General features: G+C 56.4%; 9 protein-coding genes across 10 annotated transcripts; all 9 read right to left on the reverse strand.

Moving 5' to 3' along the window:
- Window positions 1-1,187: 1,187 nt before the first annotated feature.
- ABB37_03983 (putative mitochondrial isoleucyl-tRNA synthetase) lies at window positions 1,188-4,847 on the reverse strand (the record flags this gene model as incomplete). The annotated part of the gene is made up of 1 exon (XM_015801493.1): window positions 1,188-4,847. One exon carries the CDS (start codon window positions 4,845-4,847, stop codon window positions 1,188-1,190), a length of 3,660 nt encoding a protein of 1,219 aa, XP_015660113.1.
- Window positions 4,848-5,672: 825 nt separating this feature from the next.
- Window positions 5,673-6,604, reverse strand: ABB37_03984 (hypothetical protein; the record flags this gene model as incomplete). Of its 2 annotated transcripts, none has more annotated exons than XM_015801495.1 (1): window positions 5,673-6,604. In XM_015801495.1, exon 1 carries the CDS (start codon window positions 6,420-6,422, stop codon window positions 5,673-5,675), a length of 750 nt encoding a protein of 249 aa, XP_015660115.1. In that variant the 5' UTR covers window positions 6,423-6,604. The 2 variants fall into 2 exon arrangements, with proteins under 2 accessions (XP_015660115.1, XP_015660114.1); XM_015801494.1 differs by having other exon boundaries at window positions 5,673-6,568.
- A 256-nt stretch (window positions 6,605-6,860) lies between these two features.
- ABB37_03985 (hypothetical protein) lies at window positions 6,861-8,552 on the reverse strand (the record flags this gene model as incomplete). The annotated part of the gene is made up of 1 exon (XM_015801496.1): window positions 6,861-8,552. The coding sequence occupies exon 1, from the start codon at window positions 8,349-8,351 to the stop codon at window positions 6,861-6,863; it is 1,491 nt and encodes a 496-aa protein (XP_015660116.1). The 5' UTR covers window positions 8,352-8,552.
- A 310-nt stretch (window positions 8,553-8,862) lies between these two features.
- Window positions 8,863-9,894, reverse strand: ABB37_03986 (putative mitochondrial hypothetical protein; the record flags this gene model as incomplete). The annotated part of the gene is made up of 1 exon (XM_015801497.1): window positions 8,863-9,894. The coding sequence occupies exon 1, from the start codon at window positions 9,799-9,801 to the stop codon at window positions 8,863-8,865; it is 939 nt and encodes a 312-aa protein (XP_015660117.1). The 5' UTR covers window positions 9,802-9,894.
- Window positions 9,895-10,557: 663 nt separating this feature from the next.
- Window positions 10,558-13,069, reverse strand: ABB37_03987 (putative mitochondrial hypothetical protein; the record flags this gene model as incomplete). The annotated part of the gene is made up of 1 exon (XM_015801498.1): window positions 10,558-13,069. Exon 1 carries the CDS (start codon window positions 12,757-12,759, stop codon window positions 10,558-10,560), a length of 2,202 nt encoding a protein of 733 aa, XP_015660118.1. The 5' UTR covers window positions 12,760-13,069.
- A 525-nt stretch (window positions 13,070-13,594) lies between these two features.
- Window positions 13,595-15,850, reverse strand: ABB37_03988 (putative RNA helicase; the record flags this gene model as incomplete). Its single annotated transcript, XM_015801499.1, has 1 exon — window positions 13,595-15,850. The coding sequence occupies exon 1, from the start codon at window positions 15,737-15,739 to the stop codon at window positions 13,595-13,597; it is 2,145 nt and encodes a 714-aa protein (XP_015660119.1). The 5' UTR covers window positions 15,740-15,850.
- A 519-nt stretch (window positions 15,851-16,369) lies between these two features.
- Window positions 16,370-17,167, reverse strand: ABB37_03989 (putative mitochondrial hypothetical protein; the record flags this gene model as incomplete). Its single annotated transcript, XM_015801500.1, has 1 exon — window positions 16,370-17,167. The coding sequence occupies exon 1, from the start codon at window positions 17,084-17,086 to the stop codon at window positions 16,370-16,372; it is 717 nt and encodes a 238-aa protein (XP_015660120.1). The 5' UTR covers window positions 17,087-17,167.
- A 297-nt stretch (window positions 17,168-17,464) lies between these two features.
- Window positions 17,465-18,575, reverse strand: ABB37_03990 (hypothetical protein; the record flags this gene model as incomplete). Its single annotated transcript, XM_015801501.1, has 1 exon — window positions 17,465-18,575. The coding sequence occupies exon 1, from the start codon at window positions 18,443-18,445 to the stop codon at window positions 17,465-17,467; it is 981 nt and encodes a 326-aa protein (XP_015660121.1). The 5' UTR covers window positions 18,446-18,575.
- A 422-nt stretch (window positions 18,576-18,997) lies between these two features.
- On the reverse strand, window positions 18,998-21,590 carry ABB37_03991 (hypothetical protein; the record flags this gene model as incomplete). Its single annotated transcript, XM_015801502.1, has 1 exon — window positions 18,998-21,590. The coding sequence occupies exon 1, from the start codon at window positions 21,395-21,397 to the stop codon at window positions 18,998-19,000; it is 2,400 nt and encodes a 799-aa protein (XP_015660122.1). The 5' UTR covers window positions 21,398-21,590.
- Between the last annotated feature and the right edge of the window lie 361 nt (window positions 21,591-21,951).

Raw genomic sequence — 21,951 nt, forward strand, 5'->3', positions numbered from 1 at the left:
ATGGTGCGTGTTACGTTCGATCCGAGTGCAAGTGAACACAAGCCCACAACATTAAATTTCTTTATTGGTACATTTTCCGTTTCTTTCCTTTCATACCGTTTCTTAAGCCCGACAAACCTTTCACGCGAAAGCACTTGCGTTGCGACAAAAAAAATAATAGTTAGAGAGCACCACAGCACTACCAAATGACCGAGGCAGGCGAAAAACACCGCTCCGATGAGATTCCTCCTCCTTCGGCACCATACACCGCACACCAAAACAAACAAAAGCAATATGGAGCACGTGTTATTCTGCACCGGTAATTGTACGACGAGTTAAGCACGATCACGACTGCGATCTTTTTTTCTTCGGAAAACTCACCAACCCGAGAAACCTACCAACAACCTTTTCTCTAACACATAAAGGCGCTTCTTTTCGGGGTTGGCAGCGGGTACAAAGCATTTTATTTACGTTCTCTTACGCTTCACGTTCCCCTACCAAATGACGATTAAAACAACAAAAGAGAAGCGGGCCGCCTCTTTAACCACACACAAATATAGTAATAATAGACCTTATCATTTTCTTGTTAGTACTTCTTCAGTCTCCGTCCGTAAAGTATCGCGCGAGGTCAGACAACTCCAAAGTGGATGCACAGAATCGTGGAGTACGAGCAAAAGGCGCTGCACCCTTCGTTGGCCACGTCACTTTCTCTCACGCTCTATCGCTTTTCATTAGAGACGCCACAAATCCATAATTATTAACTTTAGAAACAAATTAAAAAGCAGTGTCTGTCCGCCCTTCTAAACACACACCCCAGCGTGGTTCGCGACAACCTCCCTCGGGAACATGCTCTCTCTCTCTCTCGCTATGAATATCTACAACAGGATTGAATTGAAATGACCAAGAAAAAGCAAGAAGAAGCTGACAGTCTTACTTCGAGATACTAATTAGGTAGCGCACGCGCTCACACATACACCTTCTGCTAGAAAGAAGAAGACACTTCGGACGGGCAGCAATTGAAAAAAAGCGATGAGTGTCAATGTGGTGACAGTCACGCACAACCGGTGTCTCTCTCTTTCTCTCGCTCTTCAAGGAGTCAGAGAGCGCATCCCAATAGTAATAACAATAGGAAAACAACAATAAAGGAACATATTGGTAGTAACGTTATAGAGGGCTGTTGAACTAGTGGTCTCGCGACATCGCAAACCTTACGCCCTCGGCTTGGTGAAGACGAGGCGCACCGCCACACCCGAGATGCTGTTGTCCTCCTCTGCGATCAGCTCCGCGTCGCTGGGCTTTTGGTCCAGCGTTGTCCACACCCCACGCAGGGTCTGGTTGACCTGATCCTTGCAGCTCATGATGGACGTGGTGAGTTCGGCTTCCTCGGCCTCAAAGAACACGTCTACGTCGTCAGAGATTTGCAGCTTGGCCTTCTTTCGCAGTTGCTGCACACGGTTCACGAACTCACGCGCGCGCCACGAGTCGATCAACTGCTGGTCCTCACGCTTGTCCACCAGGACCACCACGTCGTTGTCGGTGTTGCTCTGAAAGTCCGCGATGCCGTCCTTCACATGGCGCAGCACCTTGACGTCCTCCATCGTGAGCTCCTTGCCGGCGATAACGCCCTTCTGGTCATGCAGGAACTTCGCCACATCGGCGGGCGACATCGCCTGGATGCCTTTGCGGATCGCTGGCATGTCCTTGCGGTACTTCTTGCCGAGCACCTCGAAGTTCGCGTCCAGCTTCGTCTCAACGTACTCGTCGTTGCTCGAAAGGACAATTTCAAAGGCGTTCACCTCGTCCTTGATGTAGCTGACGACCTTGCGCACATCATCGAGGTACTGTTGCTCGGGGTGCACAATGACGACCTGGCGCACGGGGCGCTTGATCGGGATGACCATCTGGTCGCGCAGCACACGCACGAGGTCGACAATGTTCATCATGCGCGACATGGCCCGCTCCAGCTCCGTGTCGTCGAAGGCGACGTCCTCGTCGGGGATCATGAGGTAATGCACAGAGTCCACCTGCTCGCTGGTGGGCAGAATCGGCTTGATGTGCTGATACAGCATCTCCGCCACGAAAGGAGCGATGGGGCCAAGGATGCGGGAGACGGAGAAGAGGACGTACAGCATCGTCGAGAGTGCCTGGGAGCGGTCCTCGCTGTCGGTCGCGTTCTTCATGCGGCGGCGGTTCATGCGCACGTACCAGTTTGACAGGTCCACCACAAAGCGCAGAACGCCGGGAACGACGTTGTACAGATGGTACAGCTTCATCTCCTCCTTGACGTAACCCAGCAGGGTTTGACAGGAGGCGAGAATCCAGCGGTCCATCTCGTTGGTGCTGCGCACGTCCAGCGAGACCGTGCCGCCCGCGGCGATGCAGTAGTTCGTGTTGGAGGTGAAGAACTTGGCGGCGTTGAAGAGCGGCAGCAGGATGTCCCGCACCACACCCTTCACGCCGGTCTCGCGGAAACGCAGCGGCTCCGCGCGCACGACTGGGGAGCTGATGATGTACATGCGCAGGGCATCTGCGCCGTAGGCGTCAATCACCACCTGCGGTTCGGGGTAGTTCTTGAGACGCTTGCTCATCTTCTTGCCATCCTCGGCGAGCACGAGGCCGCTGACGGCGCAGTTGCGGAACGGTGAGATGTCGAAGAGGGCGACGCCGAGTACGAGAAGGGTGTAGAACCACCCACGCGTCTGGTCCAGACCCTCCGAGACGAAGTCGGCCGGGAAGAGACTCTTGAAGAGCTCCTGGTTCTCGAAGGGGTAGTGCTGCTGAGCGTAAGGCATCGAGCCGGACTCGAACCAGCAGTCGAACACCATCTCCACACGCTTCAGTGGTGGCATGCCAGGGCGCTTGCTGGGGATGGTGATGTCGTCAACGAACTGGCGGTGGATGTTCGTGATGCCGGTCCGGCCGGACAGCTTCTCGAGCTCCGCCACGCTGCCGATGCAGACGACCTCTTCCCAGTCCTCGCTGTGCCAGATCGGCATCGGCGTACCCCAGTAGCGGTTGCGTGACACGTTCCAGTCGCGGGCCTCGCAGAGCCAGTTGCCGAAACGTCGGGTCTTGACAAAGTCTGGCACCCAGTACGTCTTCTCGTTGCAGTCGATGATGCGGTCACGGAAGGCCTCGACGTTGACGAACCACGACTCCACCGCCTTGTAGATGAGCGGGGTGTCGCTGCGCCAGCAGAAGGGGTAACTGTGGACAATGGAGGCCTTGTGCACCAGGTTGCCCTTCGCCTCGAGGTACTTGATGATCTCGTGGTCGGCCTCCTTCACGTGCAGGCCGGCGAAGTCCGTCACCTCCGCCGTCATGATGCCGTTCTCGTCGACGGGGCAGACAAATTTGCCGCCCTTAGTGAAGATGCCGTTGTCGAGGGAGAGCTGGTAATCGTCCTCACCGAAGGCGGGGGCCTGGTGCACGATACCCGTACCGGCGTCCGTCGTGACGTACGCGCCGGGAATGATGCGGAAGGCGGTCTCCTTCATCACCTCTGCAAAGTAGGGGAAGAGCGGCACGTACTTGACACCGACGAGCGTCGCACCCTTGGTCTTCTCTAGCACCGTGTACGCTGGGGCATCGCCCGCCGTGGCCGCCGCGTCGTCGCCCTTCTTATCCTTCTTGGCAGCCTTCTTTTTGGGGTACACCTCGCACAGGCGGGCCTCGGCAAGCCAGTAGTGGCGACCCGTCTTGGCATCCAGCACCTTCACGTAGTCGAGCTCGGGATTCACGCAGAGGCTCAGGTTGCTCGGCAGCGTCCACGGCGTGGTGGTCCAGGCGAGGAAATAGGTATTTGGGTCGGCGCGAGACTGGAAGGCGATCGTCACGGCGGGATCGCTCACATCCTTGTAGTTCGAGTTCGCCTCGAAGTTGCTCAGCGGCGTCGTGCACGCCGTGGAGTAGGGCATCACCTTGAAGCCGCGGTACACCAGCTTCTTCTCCCACAGCTGCGAGAAGACCCACCACACGCTCTCCATGTAGGACAGGTACATGGTCTTGTAGTCGTTCTCAAAGTTAATCCAGCGGCCCATGCGCTGGACCGTCTTCTCCCATTCCGTCACGTAGCGGGTCACGATCTTCTCGCATTCTTCGTTGTACTTGGCAATGCCGATCTTAGCGACGTCGTGCGAGGACTTAATGCCGAGTGCTTTATCGATCTCGAACTCCACCGGCAGGCCGTGGCAGTCCCAGCCGAAGCGGCGCACGACGTGGTGGCCGGTCTGGTAGGCGAAACGAGTGACCGTGTCCTTGATGGTGCCCGCCAGGATGTGGCCGTAGTGCGGCAGACCGGTCGCGAACGGCGGACCGTCGAAGAAGCTGAATGGCTCACGGCCCTCCGAGAGCTTCATGGAAGTTTCAAAGCATTTTTTCTCGCGCCACATGGCTAAAACCTCCTCCTCCATCTGAGAGAAGTGGAAGACTTCGGGGTAGTTCTTCAGCGGCCCTTCCTGGCCCACGTTGGCGGCCTGCGGCTGCGGGTCCTGGTGCTGCTGCTGATTGCTGTCGTGCGTCATCTTGTGGGTGACGGTGCCTTGTGAGTTAAACACGGAGGAAACCGACGACAAACCTACTATATTAGTGGAGCTGCGCTTGCTAGAATGGACTGGACTGGATGCTGATGAGCGGGGAGAGGAAGGGTGAGGGGACGAGGAAGAGGGAGAAACAACAGTAGTAGTAGCAGTACCGGTGGGGGTAGACGCATGGGGGGCTGCCTTGGCGGCGGCGGCGTAGATGACCGTGCGTGCCGCGGTGGGATAAGGGTTACTACTTTTGTCGCTCCGTTTCCTTAACCTCCCTGCGGTACGCGCGAAGACACCGCAGCCGTAGCCTCGCGCAAGCCCCGTGCTGCACCGAAACATCCTTTTATCGCTCTGCCGTGGCAGCGAGACACAACGAGGCTAACGCAACCGTGAAGAGCTACGAGCTACGAGCTACGTGTGTATGTGTGTGTGCGTTATTGGATGGGCGTTTCAAGAGCACAGAAAAAAAGGTTATCTTTTGTGAGAATGCAATCGTGCTTGACAAGCTAGCTCACTAACGAAGATGCATCAAAACACATTCAAGTTGCAGAGAAGGGGAAAGTGGATCTTCTACTGTGACGACGAGAAGAAGAGCGAAAAATGTGATGGGCACTGCCAGCTGAATGGCAGTGGGCACCGCTGCGCTACAACGATGTCCACGAAAGAGCGCTAAGAAAAAAAGCGGTTTTTTTTTTGCTTTACATCCAGAAAGACTCTGGAAAAAGGAGTTGAATGGAAAACGGCAAAAAAGAGGAGCGGCAAACGAGAAGAGCAGTTCGATAAAAGCGATGGAGCCCACTCGCGCAGGCAGTGGTGATGGTAGCTCGTCACCGCTTTGTGTTTCACATGAGGGAAGGTGCCCTTCCAAATTTGCAAGAGAACACCCTTCATCTCTGCCCCCCTCCCCCCCCCCCCCACCACACACATGCGTACACACTTACAGGTAGGTGAATGAATGTGTATGTGTGGGTGCTGGCATCGCCGTACATGCGTTGCGTAGAGGCGCTCCACCTTTCATTTTGGTGTGCCACATTGTTTTTCAAACACATCAAAAAGGGGAGAACAAACAGCGCCGCTAGCAGTCACCAAGGCGGAATCAGCAGGAAAAACAACCAAAACCTCTAACAACAAAATCACTTAAAGAAAACAGCATCCGTCGAAGGACTAAAGTGCACATGACAAGAGTTGCGTGAATTCGGCGGCGGGCACGATACGGTCGCGTAAGTTTTCCTGCGGCAGCCCCGTTGCCTCCACGCGCAGCGCCAGTTGTAGGGCGAGCAGATGCTTGCAACACCACACCTCCTGCCGCTGGATGGATTGATAGGCATACGCGGAACAAGGACAGTAGTAGGGAGAAAAGAGAGTGTGTTCACCAACGTGGTAGAGACAACGGCCGCGTTGCCTCGCTTGCTGCGAGAGCGTCGTTGTTGTCACTGTTGCTGCTGTTACGTGCGGTTCTTCGTTTCGCCTCCTGTCTTGAGTGGCGAACGACGACGGGCTTGCAAGGTCCGTAGCGGTAGCCTCTCTGCTTGCAGGTGGAGCCATTCGTACGTGCACACCTCCTTCCTCGTCATCTGAGGTGACCTCTTCCTCCTCATCGACTGCGCCTCGGTCGTCCTTTTCTCGTTCATGCTCTGCTTCTGGGTTTATTTCCTCCACATAACGAATAACAGGCTCGGCCCCGTGCAGGGCAATTCCAATGGCGGATAACGCTGTCTTTCCATAAAGGACCTCTAAAGGTGCGAGCGCTTCCTCAAGACTCTGCGGCACCTCCTGCGAGGTTGAAGCGGTGCCTTGACCTGCTCCATCGTCGCTATGAGAGGAAGCAGCACGTGCAACGAGGTACTGTGCGTAGAAGTCCAGCACCGCTTCGGTCACGAGAGCCGGGTACACTTCCACGGAACGAGCATACATCGTGTTGGTTTTTTTTTTTAAAAGAGAGTTCTCCGAGGACAGTCAACAGATTTCGCTCTGATGCATCTTACACTGAAGACAGCGGACTAACGAAGTCGAAGAGGAGGAAAAAAATGATGCGGTGCCCTGTTTTAGTTCTGATGTACTGAGAGACACAAGCCAGAAAAAAAAGTCAAATGAACTTCCAGAGATGGAAGAGGTGGAAATGGAGGAACTGGGAAAGCGGGGAAATGGACATATGCAACGGAACGATTGAGCAAGAAACGCAGCTGGTCAACCGAGTGACAGAAACGAAGTTAAGAAAACAACTTAGCGCTCAGGAGAGGCGTCAGTAGCTGCCCTACGAGCAGCACGCAATGCACTTTTGCTTGGTATGTGTTTAGGTACCTTTCGCGTCGTGTGAATACTTTCGCATTCCGTCTAACAAGAGCGTAAAGTTCATTCAGTCCCGTCGTGGTGCGGATCCTTTCGGCTTCGTTTGGGCACGTTGGCAAAGTTGTGCGCCTCGGTACGATCCCGGCGGCCTCCAGCGGCCTGCGGTGGTACCTGTGGAAGCGGCGGGAGAGGAGATCCAAAAGGAGAGCCAATCAACTCGCGCAACTCTTCAATGCTCGCTTTGGTTGGCGGAAGAGAAGTCGCCACATCAGCTGAGCGGGTTATCGAGCTGTGGTCACCTGTTGAAGGCGGTGCAGGTGAAGTGTTGTGTGACGTGCGACCACTTCCCCTCCCAACAACAGCACGCCGGATCTCCTTCAATCCTTTTAAGGTACCGTCATACTCCAGGCCTTCCTTGACGGTGCGGTAGGGGGCCGCCGTGCTTCCTGTCCGTATTTCACTCAGCGCGTCGCTGGCACGACGGCTTCCGAGGCCGTCCTTCAGATACGCTGCGTACACACGTGCGACAACGGCCACGGTGGCCTCGGTGACGCCAAACACGTTTGTCCAGTTTGGCGGCGGAGTCAGGTCCGAAGGGCACGTCTGCTGAATGGCGTACAGGGCGAGTACGTCGCTCGCAACGTCTACAAGACGACGACACCGTGGGAGGTCGTTGACGAGCTGCACCGCCCGCACCATCCATTGCGTGAGGGCAGCGGATGAAGGTCGAGACGGCGTCTGCATGGCGCGAGAGGAAGACGTCTTCGGGACGGTAAGGTACTTCGCTGCGGCAGCGTCGGCAACACTCGCCTCCGTCGGCTCCACGAGGACGTTCAGGTAAAGCAGCACATACTTGTACGGGCTATCCACGAAGGTCTGAAAGCCAAGCTGATGCAACACGACCTCCTCCGCGTCGACGACACACGCCTTGAAATCTTCGTAACGTGCCGTGGGCGGCTTCTGCAGCTCGTTGACCACGACGCCGGCGCGTCGCTCGCTGACGCGCATGCAGGTGTTCACCACCGTCCGAATACGGATGGCGGGGTCCTCCATCTTCGTGGCGATCAGCAGGCACGCCGCGCAGAGGTAGACGATGTCCTCCTGGTCAATGAGGTGCTGCAGACAGTAATCGAGAGGGGCACGCAGGTCGACCAGCGGCACGAGACCGGTGCGCATCTCTTGCTGTGCGTGATTTGGAATGCGGTACTCCGCGCCGGTTGGCAGGGCTGTTGGGTCGCTGTCCTCCTCACCGTTGTCGCGTGTGGCGTCTGTCATGTGCGGGCTGCTCTGGGGAGAGGCAGGCTGCAACGCAAGTCGCTGTGCACGGACTAAATCTGCTTCTAACGTCTGCCGATACGCCGGCATATCCATTGGGCGTATATACTGCGAACGGAAGTGGGCGTCCACGGAGGTCTCGAATCTCTGAAAGAGAATAGACGCGCGGAAAACGACGGAGGGCGTCGTGCGTAGCAGGAGGCCGGCGGTGCGAATGAAGTCGACACCGTACGCATAGTAGGCATCGCGAGAATCGTCGTCGTCCATTACACGATGCATACGCTAGCAGCGCTTCACGCACACACACACACACACACGCTCGAGAAGGTAATAAACTATTTAGGTAGAGTGTTCGGCAGCTGGCAAGACGCGCAATACGATACCCTCCGCGGTCCCATAGCGTGAAGCCTTTTCTTTTCCTTTCCAAAAGAAGAAGGGCTGTGGCTGAACTCTTTTTTTTTCTTGCTTTCCGTTCGATTCTGGATTTCGGGAAGAGTAAGACGGGGAGGAGAGTACCACGAGAGATGGGGTGCAACATAAGAGGGAGAAAAAACATATAATGCGGGAAGACGGCCTTCGATTTATATAGAACTGGCAAATACCTTTTCATATTTTTCCGACTCGCTACACAGAATAAACGGGCCAGGTCATCAGCAAGGCCCTTACGGATTTCTTTTGTTGTTTCACTTACTCGTTGAATGAAAGAAAAGAAGAGAATAAAGCCCATGAAGAATGCGAGATACGCCGTAACAACAACAACGGTGAAGCGTGGTAGTAGTATGTGTCACTTTTACAAGTCGCCATCCTCATCTCCTTCTTGCTTCTGACCTCTTCGGTTGCCGCCTGTAACGCGTTCATCGGCGCGCATGTGCTCTCGCAGTGCGACGAACTCCTCGTCGGAAAGGTCGAACGCTTTGGGGTCCACGGCGGCGACGTCCTCCTTCGTACCGTGAATAAAGGCTTGCTGCATTTTGCGAATCTCGTCACGGGAGAAGACGTCCGCCGATTGCCGCTGCTCGCGCATGAGGCGGTACATCATCGTCTCCATCTCTAGCTCCTCCTTCTTCATTCGACGCGGCTTGTCCGCCTTCATCTCCTCCAGCAAATTCACGTTCGTGCGCAGCTCCTTCTCCAGCGCCACGACGTACTTCTGGTGCAATTTGCAGTATGTTGACGCGTAGCAGAACTGGTGAAAGACGGCGTCGCGGTGCGCCTCGTCGGCCATATTCGCATCCTTCGAGACCTTCAGTAGTTGCCCCGGGAAGTCGTCCATGACATCGCGGTCCATCAGCTCCTCGCACAGCGCGGCTACCGTGTCGCAGGTACGGCCACAGCGTCCGTAGAAGTTCACCACGCCGACCTCCATCTGATGGCCCTCTGACGCATCCTGCGACGATTTTGGCGCCACTTGCAGACTCACCTGCCGGATCCACTGGCCCTGGTCTTTGAAGGGGATGCACAAGTTTTCCGTCTCTTCGAGAACGTCATCCTCCCGCAGCGCCAGCCGCTTCGCGCGCAGCTCGTCCCGCTTCGCCTCCACATGATTCAGCGAGTTCGCCACGATGAAGGCACACACATCGCATCGCAGCGCGTCCTGCACAACGGGAGGAAACGCGGTGTTGAGAGGCAGCTCCTTTCGTGCCGTCGCGCGTTCAAGACCAACACTGCTGACCAACACGCACAGCACGAGAAGAAGTGGTGTGGCTACTCTTAACTGCATGGTGTGCATGCTGGTAAACTTGCAGTGAAACAGATACTCTTTGAGAAATTATTCTCCTGTGTAATGCGCGTTGTGGGCACGGTTGTATTGTTCCTGTGATGCTGGACGATACACATTGGGCCCATTACGTTGCGTCATGTGAGATGAAAGGATCAGTTGAGAAAGAAGAAACGGCTCACTGTAAAGAAGGTCATGACTTTGAGGACAACGTGTAGCAGCTTAAGAACAATACAGTGGTCTTTTCTGCATAGGCCGTCAATTCAAGGTGATAGGAAAACGAACATCTCTCTGCGTTACAGTCTACTACCAACTTTAACAGGTGCCTCACAAGCGGTGCTGTGAGTACAGCTAACCACAAAATGACGGCAGAGAAAGAAGGGAAAAGGAAAGTGCCCACTCTTTGTTGAACACAAAACGGTCGCATGCCATGTTGTGTCTGTGTGCGTGTTTTGATTTGTGAGAATGAGTTTCATGTGGGACACCGATAAGTGCGTCTTAGGCACGCAACCCACTCCCCCTTTCTCTCAAAAAAAAAGAAGAGTATGAAAATACAAAGATACCAGCCACATTCACCGACGCCGTTACGGAAACACGCACTGGAGTGCAACTCGGCAGCCTTACGGAAACCAAACAAGCACAAGAGATGGAAGAAATCAGCAACCCTGCGAAAGACTCAAAGGGAAACAAAGAGCCTTTTTCGTTCTCTTCCCCCTACTTTCGTACTCCACCATCCACACCGCATCGCCTCACTGCAAGAGCTGTTGTTCACGGCTTGGAAAAGAGTTCACGAGTCTGACGCTCCGCCTCCGCCTGTTTCCTCTGGCTACGCTCCGCGGGCGTGAGACCGGCAACACCGTCCTGCGTGCTTGCGGGCGCTTCGTACTTCTCGGCGAGTTGGCGTATCTCGTCGCGGAGCGCCAACTTGCGCGACACCGCGTCGGGGTCGTCGCTTTCGTCGTAAAAGTAACAAAAGATGATGGTGCGCAGCGCATCCGGCACGTTGTCCCTTTCCGCGAAGTCCATCATCCTGTGGTGGAGGCCGACACGATAGGGCTCGATGCGGGCCTGAAGTCGATCTTCGAAGGCGTAGAGCTGCTCCAGCCACGACGGCGTCGTCACATTTTTCACTTCCTTGCGCACAAGTCCTGTAAAGCGGTTGGTGCTGAAAGGGTTCATCTCAAACTTGAGCGTCGGCTCCTGCGGCGCCGCGGTAAGGTCTGCCGCAAGAGTGGCAGCCGACAACGAACCATCTTTCCCTTCGTTTGCTTCCCGCGGCACAACACCGTTGAAGAGGGCCTGTAGCTCCGACTCGACCTCTGCTCGACGGCTCGGGGTCAGCTTCGAAGCCAGCACCCCCCACGTCTTGACGTTTTCGATGTCCTCTTCACGCAACCGCTGTGCCTGGTGCTCCACCAGCTTCCCGAGCACCTTGGCCGCACCCGGCGCAAAGTCCATCGCGTGGTCACCAAATCCGCTACAGACAAAGCAGTTGAAGGCGCCACCGTTATGGTCAACGAGCGGCACCCCATCCGGCGTGAAAGCCCGCACGTACTCGCTCATGTGGATGTTGTTGTGCTTGGTGCAGCTTGTGTGGCTGCTGTTGTTGTCACCGTCAGCGTGCGCACACGTCTTGTCGGCCTCTGCCGGTGTGGATGAGCACAGTGGCACCGTCGCGCCGCACTTGATACGAATATAGGACTCAAGACGCTCCAACTGCTGCGTCACGATGGAGTCGCTGCGGGACTTGAATGTGCTGTCCAGCGATAGAAGACCCTGCACTACGTAGTCCTGCGCAGTCGGCATCACCTTGGATTGCACCAGGGAAGTTGCGCCGCACGCATCTGCGTTGGCGGTAGTGGCGCCTGGCCAGGTGTAAGCGTACAGACTGCACTTCGAGCTCAGCAAGGCCAGCGTGCCAGGGGCTGGTCGCGACCGAGAAGAGGCGGCCCCTGCAGCGGCAACGGCAGTCGTAGTGGGGTCGGCGATAGAAGAAACATCCGCATCCGCACCGCGACGGGGTGCCGGCGGCCGACGCTGAAACAGCGACCACAGCGCGTCCTTCAGCTCGCCCGCTGGCTGCTGCACCACGGCGGAGAGTCCGCTCAGGCCTAAGATGGGGAGGCGTGAGTTTGGCAGTGTAATGGTGCCGGTGCTGGAGCCCGCGGCGAGCACCACCACATCGTACATCTCGTTCGCAAAGACGCGCTGGTTTGGGTTGAGGGGGTCGAGCTTGGAGACGCGAATGCTCTTCATCGACTCTACGTCATACTTCAGGTACGTGTTGGTGTCTTCCAAGCGCACGCCCAGCGCGAACTCCACGCCGAGCTGCGAGCGGCAGATGTTCGCCATGGCGCGCGTCCACCCGACAGGGTCGACCATGAAAGGCTCGCTGTGCGCCGTTGCCGCGGTTTCTTTCTTTTCGTTCAGCACGGTCACCGGACCGGCAAAAACGTGCTTCTGCAGTTGTGGGTACTTGTTCACGAGATCGCGCACCACCGTGTGACTCACTCGGGACAGGTTGTTCGTGTACTGCAAGACCTCCTGGTCAGAGAAGCAGCTGCAGAGGCGGCCCCACATCCAGCGATACATCACGGGGTTCAGGACGGTGTGAAAGAGATGCTCACGCGCGATAAGGTCGGGGCAGGCGGCAGGGAACAACACGCTGCGCAAAATCTCAGAGCGCAAAGTGGCGCGTGCGAGGGTCGGCTCCACCAGCCCCACTCCGACAAAAGGAAGCGAGTACTGAGTCTCGCCTCCTGCAATGTCGTCGCGACGCTCGAACACTGTGACTTTAAAGCCCATGTTGGCCAGTTCGTAGGCCACGTGCACGCCTGCCACGCCGGCGCCGATCACTGCCGCGTTGTGCGCCTCGAGGGAGACGCGCTCGCCGAGGTCGACCCCTTTCTGCGCCTCCTCCGCACTCGTCGGTGCAACGGCCGAAACCCATCGCGAACCTTTCTGTCCCATTGCCCTGGCTTACCGCTGCGGTGGATGTGATGATAAATAACGCAAATAGGAAAGATGTGAAGAACAAAAGCACTAAATTCAAGTGAAGTTGTGAAGATGGACGCGTGCGGTGGTGGCGGCGGCGGTGCCTGCTTTTCTTCTCTCCTGTCTTTGGTTTTGTTTCCGGTCTTGTATGTGTGCGTTCCTCGTTCCGCACGAGGTTGGAGGGAGAGGAAAAAAAGAAGGAGTAGATATGGCCTTAGCGTTCTAACACGTTTGTGCCGTGTTTTGTAGCCTGGAGGAGCGCGAATGGTATCCTCCACGTAGCTGCTGTTTCGACGCAATGAGTGAAGGAAACGAGAAGACAGCAAGGCAAAGATTAGCACAAGAAGATGAGTTCTGTAATGACGTCGTGCGCTTTAGGTTGATGGCACGCGCACGTTGCACCTGCCTTTTCAAAGCGCACTTTGAGTTGTGTAGAGGTTCTTCCCTTTGTCCCTTTTACTGCTCTGAGCTTAACGGAAGTGAAACACCCTTCCGTGCATTTCTCTTGAATCGAGCACTTCACAGAGCGGGAACAGGAGCAGCAGCAAAACGCTCTCTCCTTCTTCTACCTATGGAACACAAACGGCTGGGTTCGATTCCGTTGTGGCGCTTTGGCGTTCATATATATGTAATAAAGGACGTGTATGCGCGATTTCGTACACACCGTCGTTAGACGCGTGAGATTATGGGAGAAAACAACCAGATCAAAGAGAAAAAAACACACTAATGTAAGTACCTTGACTTGTGTGATGACTCCAATCCCAGACGCACTTTTGTGTATGTCTGTATAGAGTTGTGGGGGTGTGGGAGCTTAGGACGCAGCAGTCAAGAAAGCCGGTGCAGCGTCTTGCAGCCATTCCTCGTACACCACAGAAACGTCCTTCATGTACCGCTTCGTCGTGCGCACCACACTGTTGAAGATAACCAACGCAGGCTTCTTGCGGTGGGTAAACAGCACACTGGAGGGATGAATGTGCACGGGCAGCTGACCTACCACCGTTTGGTACATCCCGAGCTTGGCGTTGTAAAAGGCAGCGTTGAGGAAGTAGCCAAAGCACAACGCACGACGGACAAGTTCCGCATCGAGCAGCCGGCCTTTGCGCTCTCCCCTGCTACCGGCCGCATCAGCGCCGTCATCGCCGTGCCGTAGCGCCTCATAGCGCTGAAGGAGATCATCGTTACCGTCGAGTGCGCCCTTGTCGGTGTCTGCGCTTTCCTGTTCCTTTCGCGCCCGCTTGGGTGCGTGTCCGGCGGAGGTGGAATCGCTGGCGCGCAGGTAACGCAGCGTCGGCGGCAGAATTCGCTCCAGAAGTGGGCGGTCGTCCTTCTCGTCCAAAATGCTCTGCAGTTGAGTCATGATATCCTCTGCCTTCAGCATCTGACGATGACTCATCGAGTTCGATTCACACCACGTCTTGCGCTGCTCGCGCGGGGAGCGGCGATACGCTTGGTAAATGCTAAGGAGGGTGGCGTGGTCGCCAGCAGACTTGGCGAACGCCGCACGACAACGATCTGCGCCGTCTTTGAACTCGCGCGAGGTGAGAAACAAGTTCTCCGTGTTGGTCATGGCCACCACTGTGACGGCCTCGCGGGACACACCAAGGGCCTTCGCGGCAAGAAGTACCATCGCCGGCATCGGCTCAATCGGAAAGTCCGTGAGTCTCTCACCCAGCGCAGTGATGTGGCCCTGTTTGTCGAGAGCCTGCAGGAGCATCAGCGTCTCCTCCGCCTTGGCGACGGCGCGCGGCTGCGGCGTGTCCATGAACTCAAAGCCAAGGATGTTGTCAATGTGCAGGCTTTTCATCTGCAGCACCACGCTGAGAAGACTGCTCCGCCGAATCTCAGGAGTCGTGTTCTCGCTCAAGTTTTCAAAGGCGTTGGCAGTGTAGAGACGGTAGCACTTGCCAGCGGCGACACGACCGGCGCGACCCGTGCGCTGCGTGGCCTGGGCTTTACTGATGTCCACCTCTGTCAACGCCTCCATGCCGGATTTACTGTTGTAGTACTTCGCCTTGACAACGCCGCTGTCCACCACGTAACGGATACCCTCCACCGTGATGGATGTTTCCGCGATGTTGGTGGCGAGAATCACCTTGCGCTCGCCGTGCGCCGTCGGCTCGAAGACGAGTAACTGCTGCTCGTACGGCATCGCAGAGTACAGCGTGAGAATTGAGAAGTCGGGCACATCGTTGGGCAGCAGCCGCATGCGCTCTAGCAAGATGCGCTTCGCATCCTCTATCTCTTCCTGGCCAGTGAGAAAGCAAAGGACGTCGCCTGGCGGCTCCTTCTCGTGCAGCTGCAGAACGGTGCTAATCGCCGCCTCGACGTAGTCTGCCTGGGGTTCAACGGTGTGCAAGATGGTCACAGGAAACATGCGCCCGTGCACGACACCGATGGGGGCGTTCCACCAAAACTTTGAGAAGTGCTCCGCGTTTAAGGTGGCAGACATCACCACAATCTTGAGCGAGTCCGCGCGCTTGCGGGCGATGGCTTTGAGGAGGCCAAATAGCACATCGCCGTGCAGCGTGCGCTCGTGGGCCTCATCGAGAATGATGCAGCCGTACTTGCTCAGCGTTGGGTCCGCCTGGATCTCGCGCAGCAAAATGCCATCCGTTAAAAACTTCACTCGTGTAGCTGCCGTGCACGTGTCGTCGAAGCGCACGGCGTAGCCGACCTCGCCGCCGACTTTGCCGCCGCCGCGTGTGTGGGCGACGTGGCGGGCAATGCTGACCGCCGCCACACGGCGTGGCTGGGTGCAGCCCACAATGCCGCCGCCGGGACGTTTGCTGAGGATGTCGTCCCACACGTACTGCGGGATCTGCGTCGTCTTACCAGAGCCTGTTTCACCGACGATGATGACGGCTTGGTTGTGGCGGATCATGCGCACGATGGACGCCCGCGCCTCCGTGACCGGCAGCACCGGCGTCGTATTACTCGTGGTGCTACTTGCCGCCATTGTGCGGCGCGGTCAAAAACAAAGTAAGTCAAAGCGGACCTTTGTTGGTCTTGTGTGCCGCGTGCACCTCAGAAGAAAAAAAACCCTTCACAGAAGCACTCCTTTGGCTGCTGCAGATGAAGGTGAAAAAAAGGGAGTAAAATGAAAGGAGGAGCAGGACCCGAAAGAGAAAGAAGGCGACATTTGACAGGAGAGTGAATCCAGCACTGGATTTATACCAGGAGTGGAACGCTCGTTTGCGAGCTGCAGTGAGAAAGAAACGATTCATTGGAAAGAAGGGCAGCCCCCTCAAAAAGCAAAATGTTACAGGTGCGCCGACCATCTCAACAGTCGGATACGTTTCCATCACGTTCCTAAACCAAACGTGTGTACCGCTATTCTTGCTGAATATGACAAAATTAGTTAGATCTGTAAGTAAGCGAACTCCACGCGCGAGATCGTAGAAACTCCCCCAAATCGAGCAACACCACCAACAGCAACGGACACCACGCAGATGCCTCACACGCGCAAGTGCAAACGTGAGCATGAGCACTCCCCTCCCCCCCGTACCACACGATTTTTTTTTTTTGCCAAACGCGACTACACGGGTGTACAACCACATCCCCTTTCTCGGATTCCACTCATCGCCGATCACCCGCACAGCGTAGCGATGTCTCCTCCGAAAAGTATATCGTCCGGAACGGCGTTGAACATGAGCTGAAACTGATAGGCGGTGAATATGTAAAAGGGAATATCCACAGGCTGCAGGCGCACCCACTCCGCCCGTGCCGCGTCCCCCATCGGCGTCTTTGCCCGCAACGCCGTCGACAAGAGTTGGTGACCGGGATATGTTGCATCAGCCCACAACTCAGCCAGCATCATGCCGCCCATAATTGGCATCATGCGTCCCCGCAGCACCGGGTGCAGCTTGTCGTGAAATATCTTCGAAAAGACGTACAGGGGCGGCATGACGATACACGCAGGGGCGAGGAAGAGCTGATACTTCATAAAGCGGTACGCGGACCAGAACTTTTTCTCCTCCTTCGTCGCGGGAAGCTCGTCGGCGAGGCAGATTCGGCGGCAGTTATCCATTAAGATTTTAATGTTGCGTGTCTTTTCACGTGTGTGACGCTCACTAGGGATGGGAAAGAGCCCAACGCGGTAGCGCAGACCTTCCGGGCCTGACCAGCTGCGCGTGTCTGGGTCAAACACACCAGGATCACTGTCCTCTGGTGATGCCGCCTGGAAGCTTGTTTGAGTCTGTCCAAGGACGACCTGCACAAAGTCGACAAGGAAGGCCGAAAAGCCGCTCACCATATCAACCACGGACGGCACGCTACTGCCGATGCCCGTGTTGTAGTGCGACATTTTCTTCCAACTGTTGATCTTCTCGTTCTGTTTGGTAGTGTTGTTGTTTATGGACGCCTCGCACACTTCTGATGACTTCGCTGAGGGGAAACAGATAGGTGAAAGTGGAAGAAAACGTGGTGAAGAGGCGCACACCCAGTACCACTTCTCTTTCCGCCTTAGACGGACAAGCGCGAGTAATAGAGTCAATGTTGGCTTACCAGCATCATATTTACAACGCATCCGCAAAATTTTTTTTTACGAGCTTTCATGCTTTCATCAGGTAGAAACCATTTTTTTTTCAATGTACCATTTAGATATTTACCGAAAGGATGCTCTGTGAAACTCGAAGGAACTCAGACAGGAGAGGACAACAACACCACAGCAGAATAGCGGTTGTCACGCGTTCCACGACCGCGTTTCCGGACGATGCGGGATGGCGAGCAGGTGGCGGTGCACATCGTTGTGGCGCATAGGATCGTGGTAGATCTTCCGACTGCGTGGTCCGCGAAAGAACTCGCGCGGCTTTGTTTTCTCCACGACTGCCGGGTTGTCTTTGAAGTGCTCCTCCAACGCTTTCACTTGCTTCATGCGGAGTTGGCTGTGTACTTCAGAGATCGGCGTGGGCAGCAGCTGCGCCTTCGTGGCATATGGGCGGGCAGAAGCGTACGCGCGGTCGAGCCGCTTCGCCATCTCTTCAGAAATGTGAATTAACTCCTCGCGCTTGTCAGTACACCGCATTTCGTCACAGATCTCCGCCGCGCGCAGTACGACGGCGACGGCATCAGGGTGCGAGTGCGAGCACGCCTGCGCGTACTTGACGCAACCCTCTACGTACTGGAGAAACGTGTCCTGGTCGGGCTCGGGCAGCTCGTGAAACGCCTTGATTTGTTCGAGTTGCCGCATCTCACTGAAGCACTCTAGCGCCTTCAGCATCAGTTTCGCCTTGTCAAAGCCGCGGTTGTTGTCGCGCACCTTCCAGCGAACGCGCATCAGCTCCACGAGTGTGTTCAGCCGTTCCGCCGGTGGCAGGTCCTCTAGTTTGTTTGTGGAAAGCACGAAGGCGTCGTTGTCGCTGTCGTCGCGCAACGTGGAGAAGTTCTCGGTTGCTTCGCGCTCGTGGCCGACTTCAGAGACGAGCTCGTAATTGTTGCCCCCCGTGAGCCACCAGTTGCGCGCGAAGCGGCGGTTGTCTTTCACGAGACTCTTGTATCGCGCGTGAGGGTACTGGTGTAGATTGCGAATGCCACGACGTTGGACGAGCAGCGGCGAACGAGGAAAAGGAGAGGAGGAAGAGGAACTCGCACCGCACGGATGGTGACCGGCGAGGCCCACCGACGCCGTTGCGGTGACACTTGCGGCTCTAGCAAGTCGTTGCATGCCGACTTGCGTGGACCGGAGAGAAAAAAAGAGCTGCACACTACTATGACCTTTTGACGCTATTCTTAAACAACAACAAAAAAGAGAAGAGCTTCACAAAGCGCTCAGAAAGACACGCACCACTGGGAACTAGGGAAAGAAAACCGTTTACAGGCGAAGAAGAAGAAGTTCAAAAGAAGGAAGTGCGCAGGTGCAGAAGTGCCTTCAACGTGAGGAAGGGAAAGAGTGGTGAATCGACTTCCGTTGATGCATTCCCACAGTTGCCGCAGGGGGAAATGCTCACTCGCGGCTTTCAATCACCTGACTGTGCCTGCAGTCATTGACCTTTTCTACGTTCAGCTCGAAAACTGCCATGCAAAGAGCAGCAGATTTAGTTTGTGCGGGTGCAGTTACCATCCTTTAGTAGTTTTGTTTCCTTGTTGCGATTTTCGGCAAAGAGCAGAAGGCGAATACCGAAACGGAAAGAGGGATTCTGACACGTGCGAGCTTCTCACGTGTTGACTGATTATTTCTTATTCCTCTCGCAATGCAGGACCGTGGAAGAAGTCGAGCCTACGCATCAGGATCGTACGTGCCTTTCCGGACTGCCCGTTGCAAGCTCGTCTTCGTCCCGCTCACCTTCGACTTGGACGTCTTCTTCTTGTTCGCGTAAGCCGGCACCCGCTCATTCCGCTCCGCCTGTTTCTGCTTCGTGCGCGTCACGCGATCCTTGGCACGCTGCTCGTGATAGCGCTTGTCGTGGTACTCATCGTGCGATGTGCGCTGCGGCGGTGCGGCAGCGCCGGTTGCGGGGGCCGGTGCGGGCGATGACGAGGGGGATGGGCCGGCGTGCGCTGCTGGAGCTGGGCTATCCGGCTTTTCCGCGGCACCCGCCCCACCGCCCCGCCGGCCACGTCCACGATTGCGACCACCACCACCGCTGTTGACGTCGTCACCGTCAGACGCGTCGTCGACGATGTCGCCGCCCGCCAGGTGCACGTCCTGCTGCCCGTCATCGAGTTCATCCTCGTACATCACCTCGTTCAGCATTCGAATCTTCGCTTTCATGTCCTCGTCGACGTCAAAGGCGTCCGACACGTACGTGCGCTGGTCGTGCAGCGTGGTTTGGTAGCCCACGTCATCGTCGATGTCGTTGCCAGCGATCACGCCGCGAGACGTCGCGTCCGTGACAGCGTCGTCCGCGTCCGAGTCGGTGACGAGCTCGTAAAGATCGCGACCGAGCAGGCGGTAGAGCGTCTCCGGCTGGAAGGCGTCGTCGTAGTCGTTCGCTCGAAGGTGGGCGGCCGCGGCGCTGCCCGCAGCGCTCACATCCGCCGTCGCCGCTTCTGGAGAACCAGAGCCGACCCGCTCGTCCTCCGCAGCCAAGGCGGCGGCGACCTCCGCATCGGAAGATCCGGTAGCCGTCAGCGGACCCACCAAGTGCGGCGGCAAGTTCTCCATGCTCGCGTCCATTATGAGCTGCTCCACGTCGTTGGAGTAAAAGTTTAACGCGGCGCGAATACCAGCGGGAGAGTACTGGGGAAAGACGTCCATGACCATCGCCACTAACGGGTCGTCGACCTTTTCAGGTGATGGGGCAGCAGCTGCTGGTGATGCAGCAGTTGTACCGGCCGCCTCTGGTACCGGCGTGTGCGGCGCGGACGACGCAGCTGCCACCTCCAAGGAAGGCAGACCAGCCAAAGCGCGTGTGACAGCGTCCTCCGAGGCCCCGAGTTTCGACGCTTCTGCCGGAGTCACAAAGTGGCGCGCGAGCAGGTCGTCGATGTGCACGCCCTGCCGCACGACGTCCAGTAGGACCAGCTCGAAGAAGCGCGGGCGAGTACCGCACGCTGCGCTGGCGAAGTCGTTGCTGTCCGCCATCTCCTGCGTCAGCGACAGCAGCACCTGTCCCAATGCGTGGTCGCCTGACGCGTCGCCGGCACGCGCTGGTGGGCACAGGTAATGAATGTACCCAACAAAGGACTGGTTCTGCGTCACCTGCAAGAAGTACTGCGTGTACCCCTGCGCGTACTGCTGGAGATGCTCGCGCAAACGATTGTAGGTGGCATTGACCACCTGCGGCGCACAGAAGCTCTCGTGATGGTGCTTCTGCGGACCTTGCGTGGTGTACATGTGGTAGAGGAGCAGCACGGAGGAGGTGTTGAGGGCCGCGTTGACGATGACGGAGTTGGCTCGGCTTAAAATGGCGCGACGCGTTGACAGCTCGTCGCACACGATGATGAAGTGCTGGAGAATGGGGGACAGGACGTCGACGACAATCCGCAAGGACCGCAGCGTACGGGGAAGAGAAAGGTAGTCGGACAGGAACGGCGCGCACTGCAGCACCGCCCACAACTGCTTCGTCAGGCGGTACACCTGCTCGAAAATGGCCAATATATCGCCAGGGAGGCGCTGGTAGCGGCCGCGCTGCAGCTCATGGGTGCACCGCACGGCAAGGCGGTTCACGCTATCCCACCACGTTGGCATGTACGAGTTCAACGTACACAGGTAACCAGGATTCAGCATGACGAGGGAGGAGACGGTCACGGAGGCCGCCGCGCCGCTGTGGCGCAGCAGCATGAGGGAGACTGGGAGGAGCACTTTCCACGGCAGCAGCGTGCTCAGCCGCATCGCCAAACTCGCCGGATCAACTCCGCGGCGCGCACACGGCTCCGTCGCGGTGGCGATGCGCATCACCATTTCAATCACATCACGCTCACTCTCCGCCGATACAGCGCGTCGCTGTGCCTTGGAGTGAGAGCTGTGGGCGTGATCGACTGCTGTCACGACGCTGAGAAACACAACAGGGAGCTTCTCGTGGTTAGCCAACACCGTCCAGAAGGTCACATCATCGGCGTGCGCCAGGCGCTCGATGCTGCCCCAGAGTTTGTCAGACAGGTCAACAGAGCTGAAGAAGGTGCTGCAGACGTCACCGCCAGCGTCGGGGAAGCCTTCTCGAAGCTCAACACCCATTCTTCCGACAGCGAATGTGTTTTGAGATATCACTCAACAGACACAGGTTGATGAGGTTGTTGCACGGCAGCTGAGTATTAAAAGCGGACTGCTGCACTCGCTCCGTCAGTCAACAACGACAACAAAGGAAGAAGTAATTTGCGTGTTGCTTCCGCTCGTTATAGAACAAAGAGCGAGCAAAAGAAATACGTACTTCACGTACCGTTCACAAACAACAGAGAGAGTGAGAGGCGTGACATACGAGAAAATAATAACCAAGTAAGGGGTGAAGAAAAATTGTCTACCACGCAGTTTGCCATACATTGATTTCGAACCAATTCAATTCAGATCATCGCTCGAGACAGATGACGATACACAGGAAGCTGCGATGGAACGAAATGGAGACGCGACAAAGGATCGTGTTCATCCAATTAATTTACTACAAGCGCGTATTAACTCGACCGTTGTTGTTCGATGTATTGCTGACACGCAGCAGTGGATAGCTTCGCCCACACGTGTCAATCGAAATGACAGAAACCAAGCGTTGTTCAGGAATAAAACAGAGCGCAGCGAAA

The sequence above is a fragment of the Leptomonas pyrrhocoris genome (assembly GCF_001293395.1).
Source record: "Leptomonas pyrrhocoris isolate H10 chromosome Unknown, whole genome shotgun sequence".
Lineage (NCBI taxonomy): Eukaryota > Euglenozoa > Kinetoplastea > Trypanosomatida > Trypanosomatidae > Leptomonas > Leptomonas pyrrhocoris.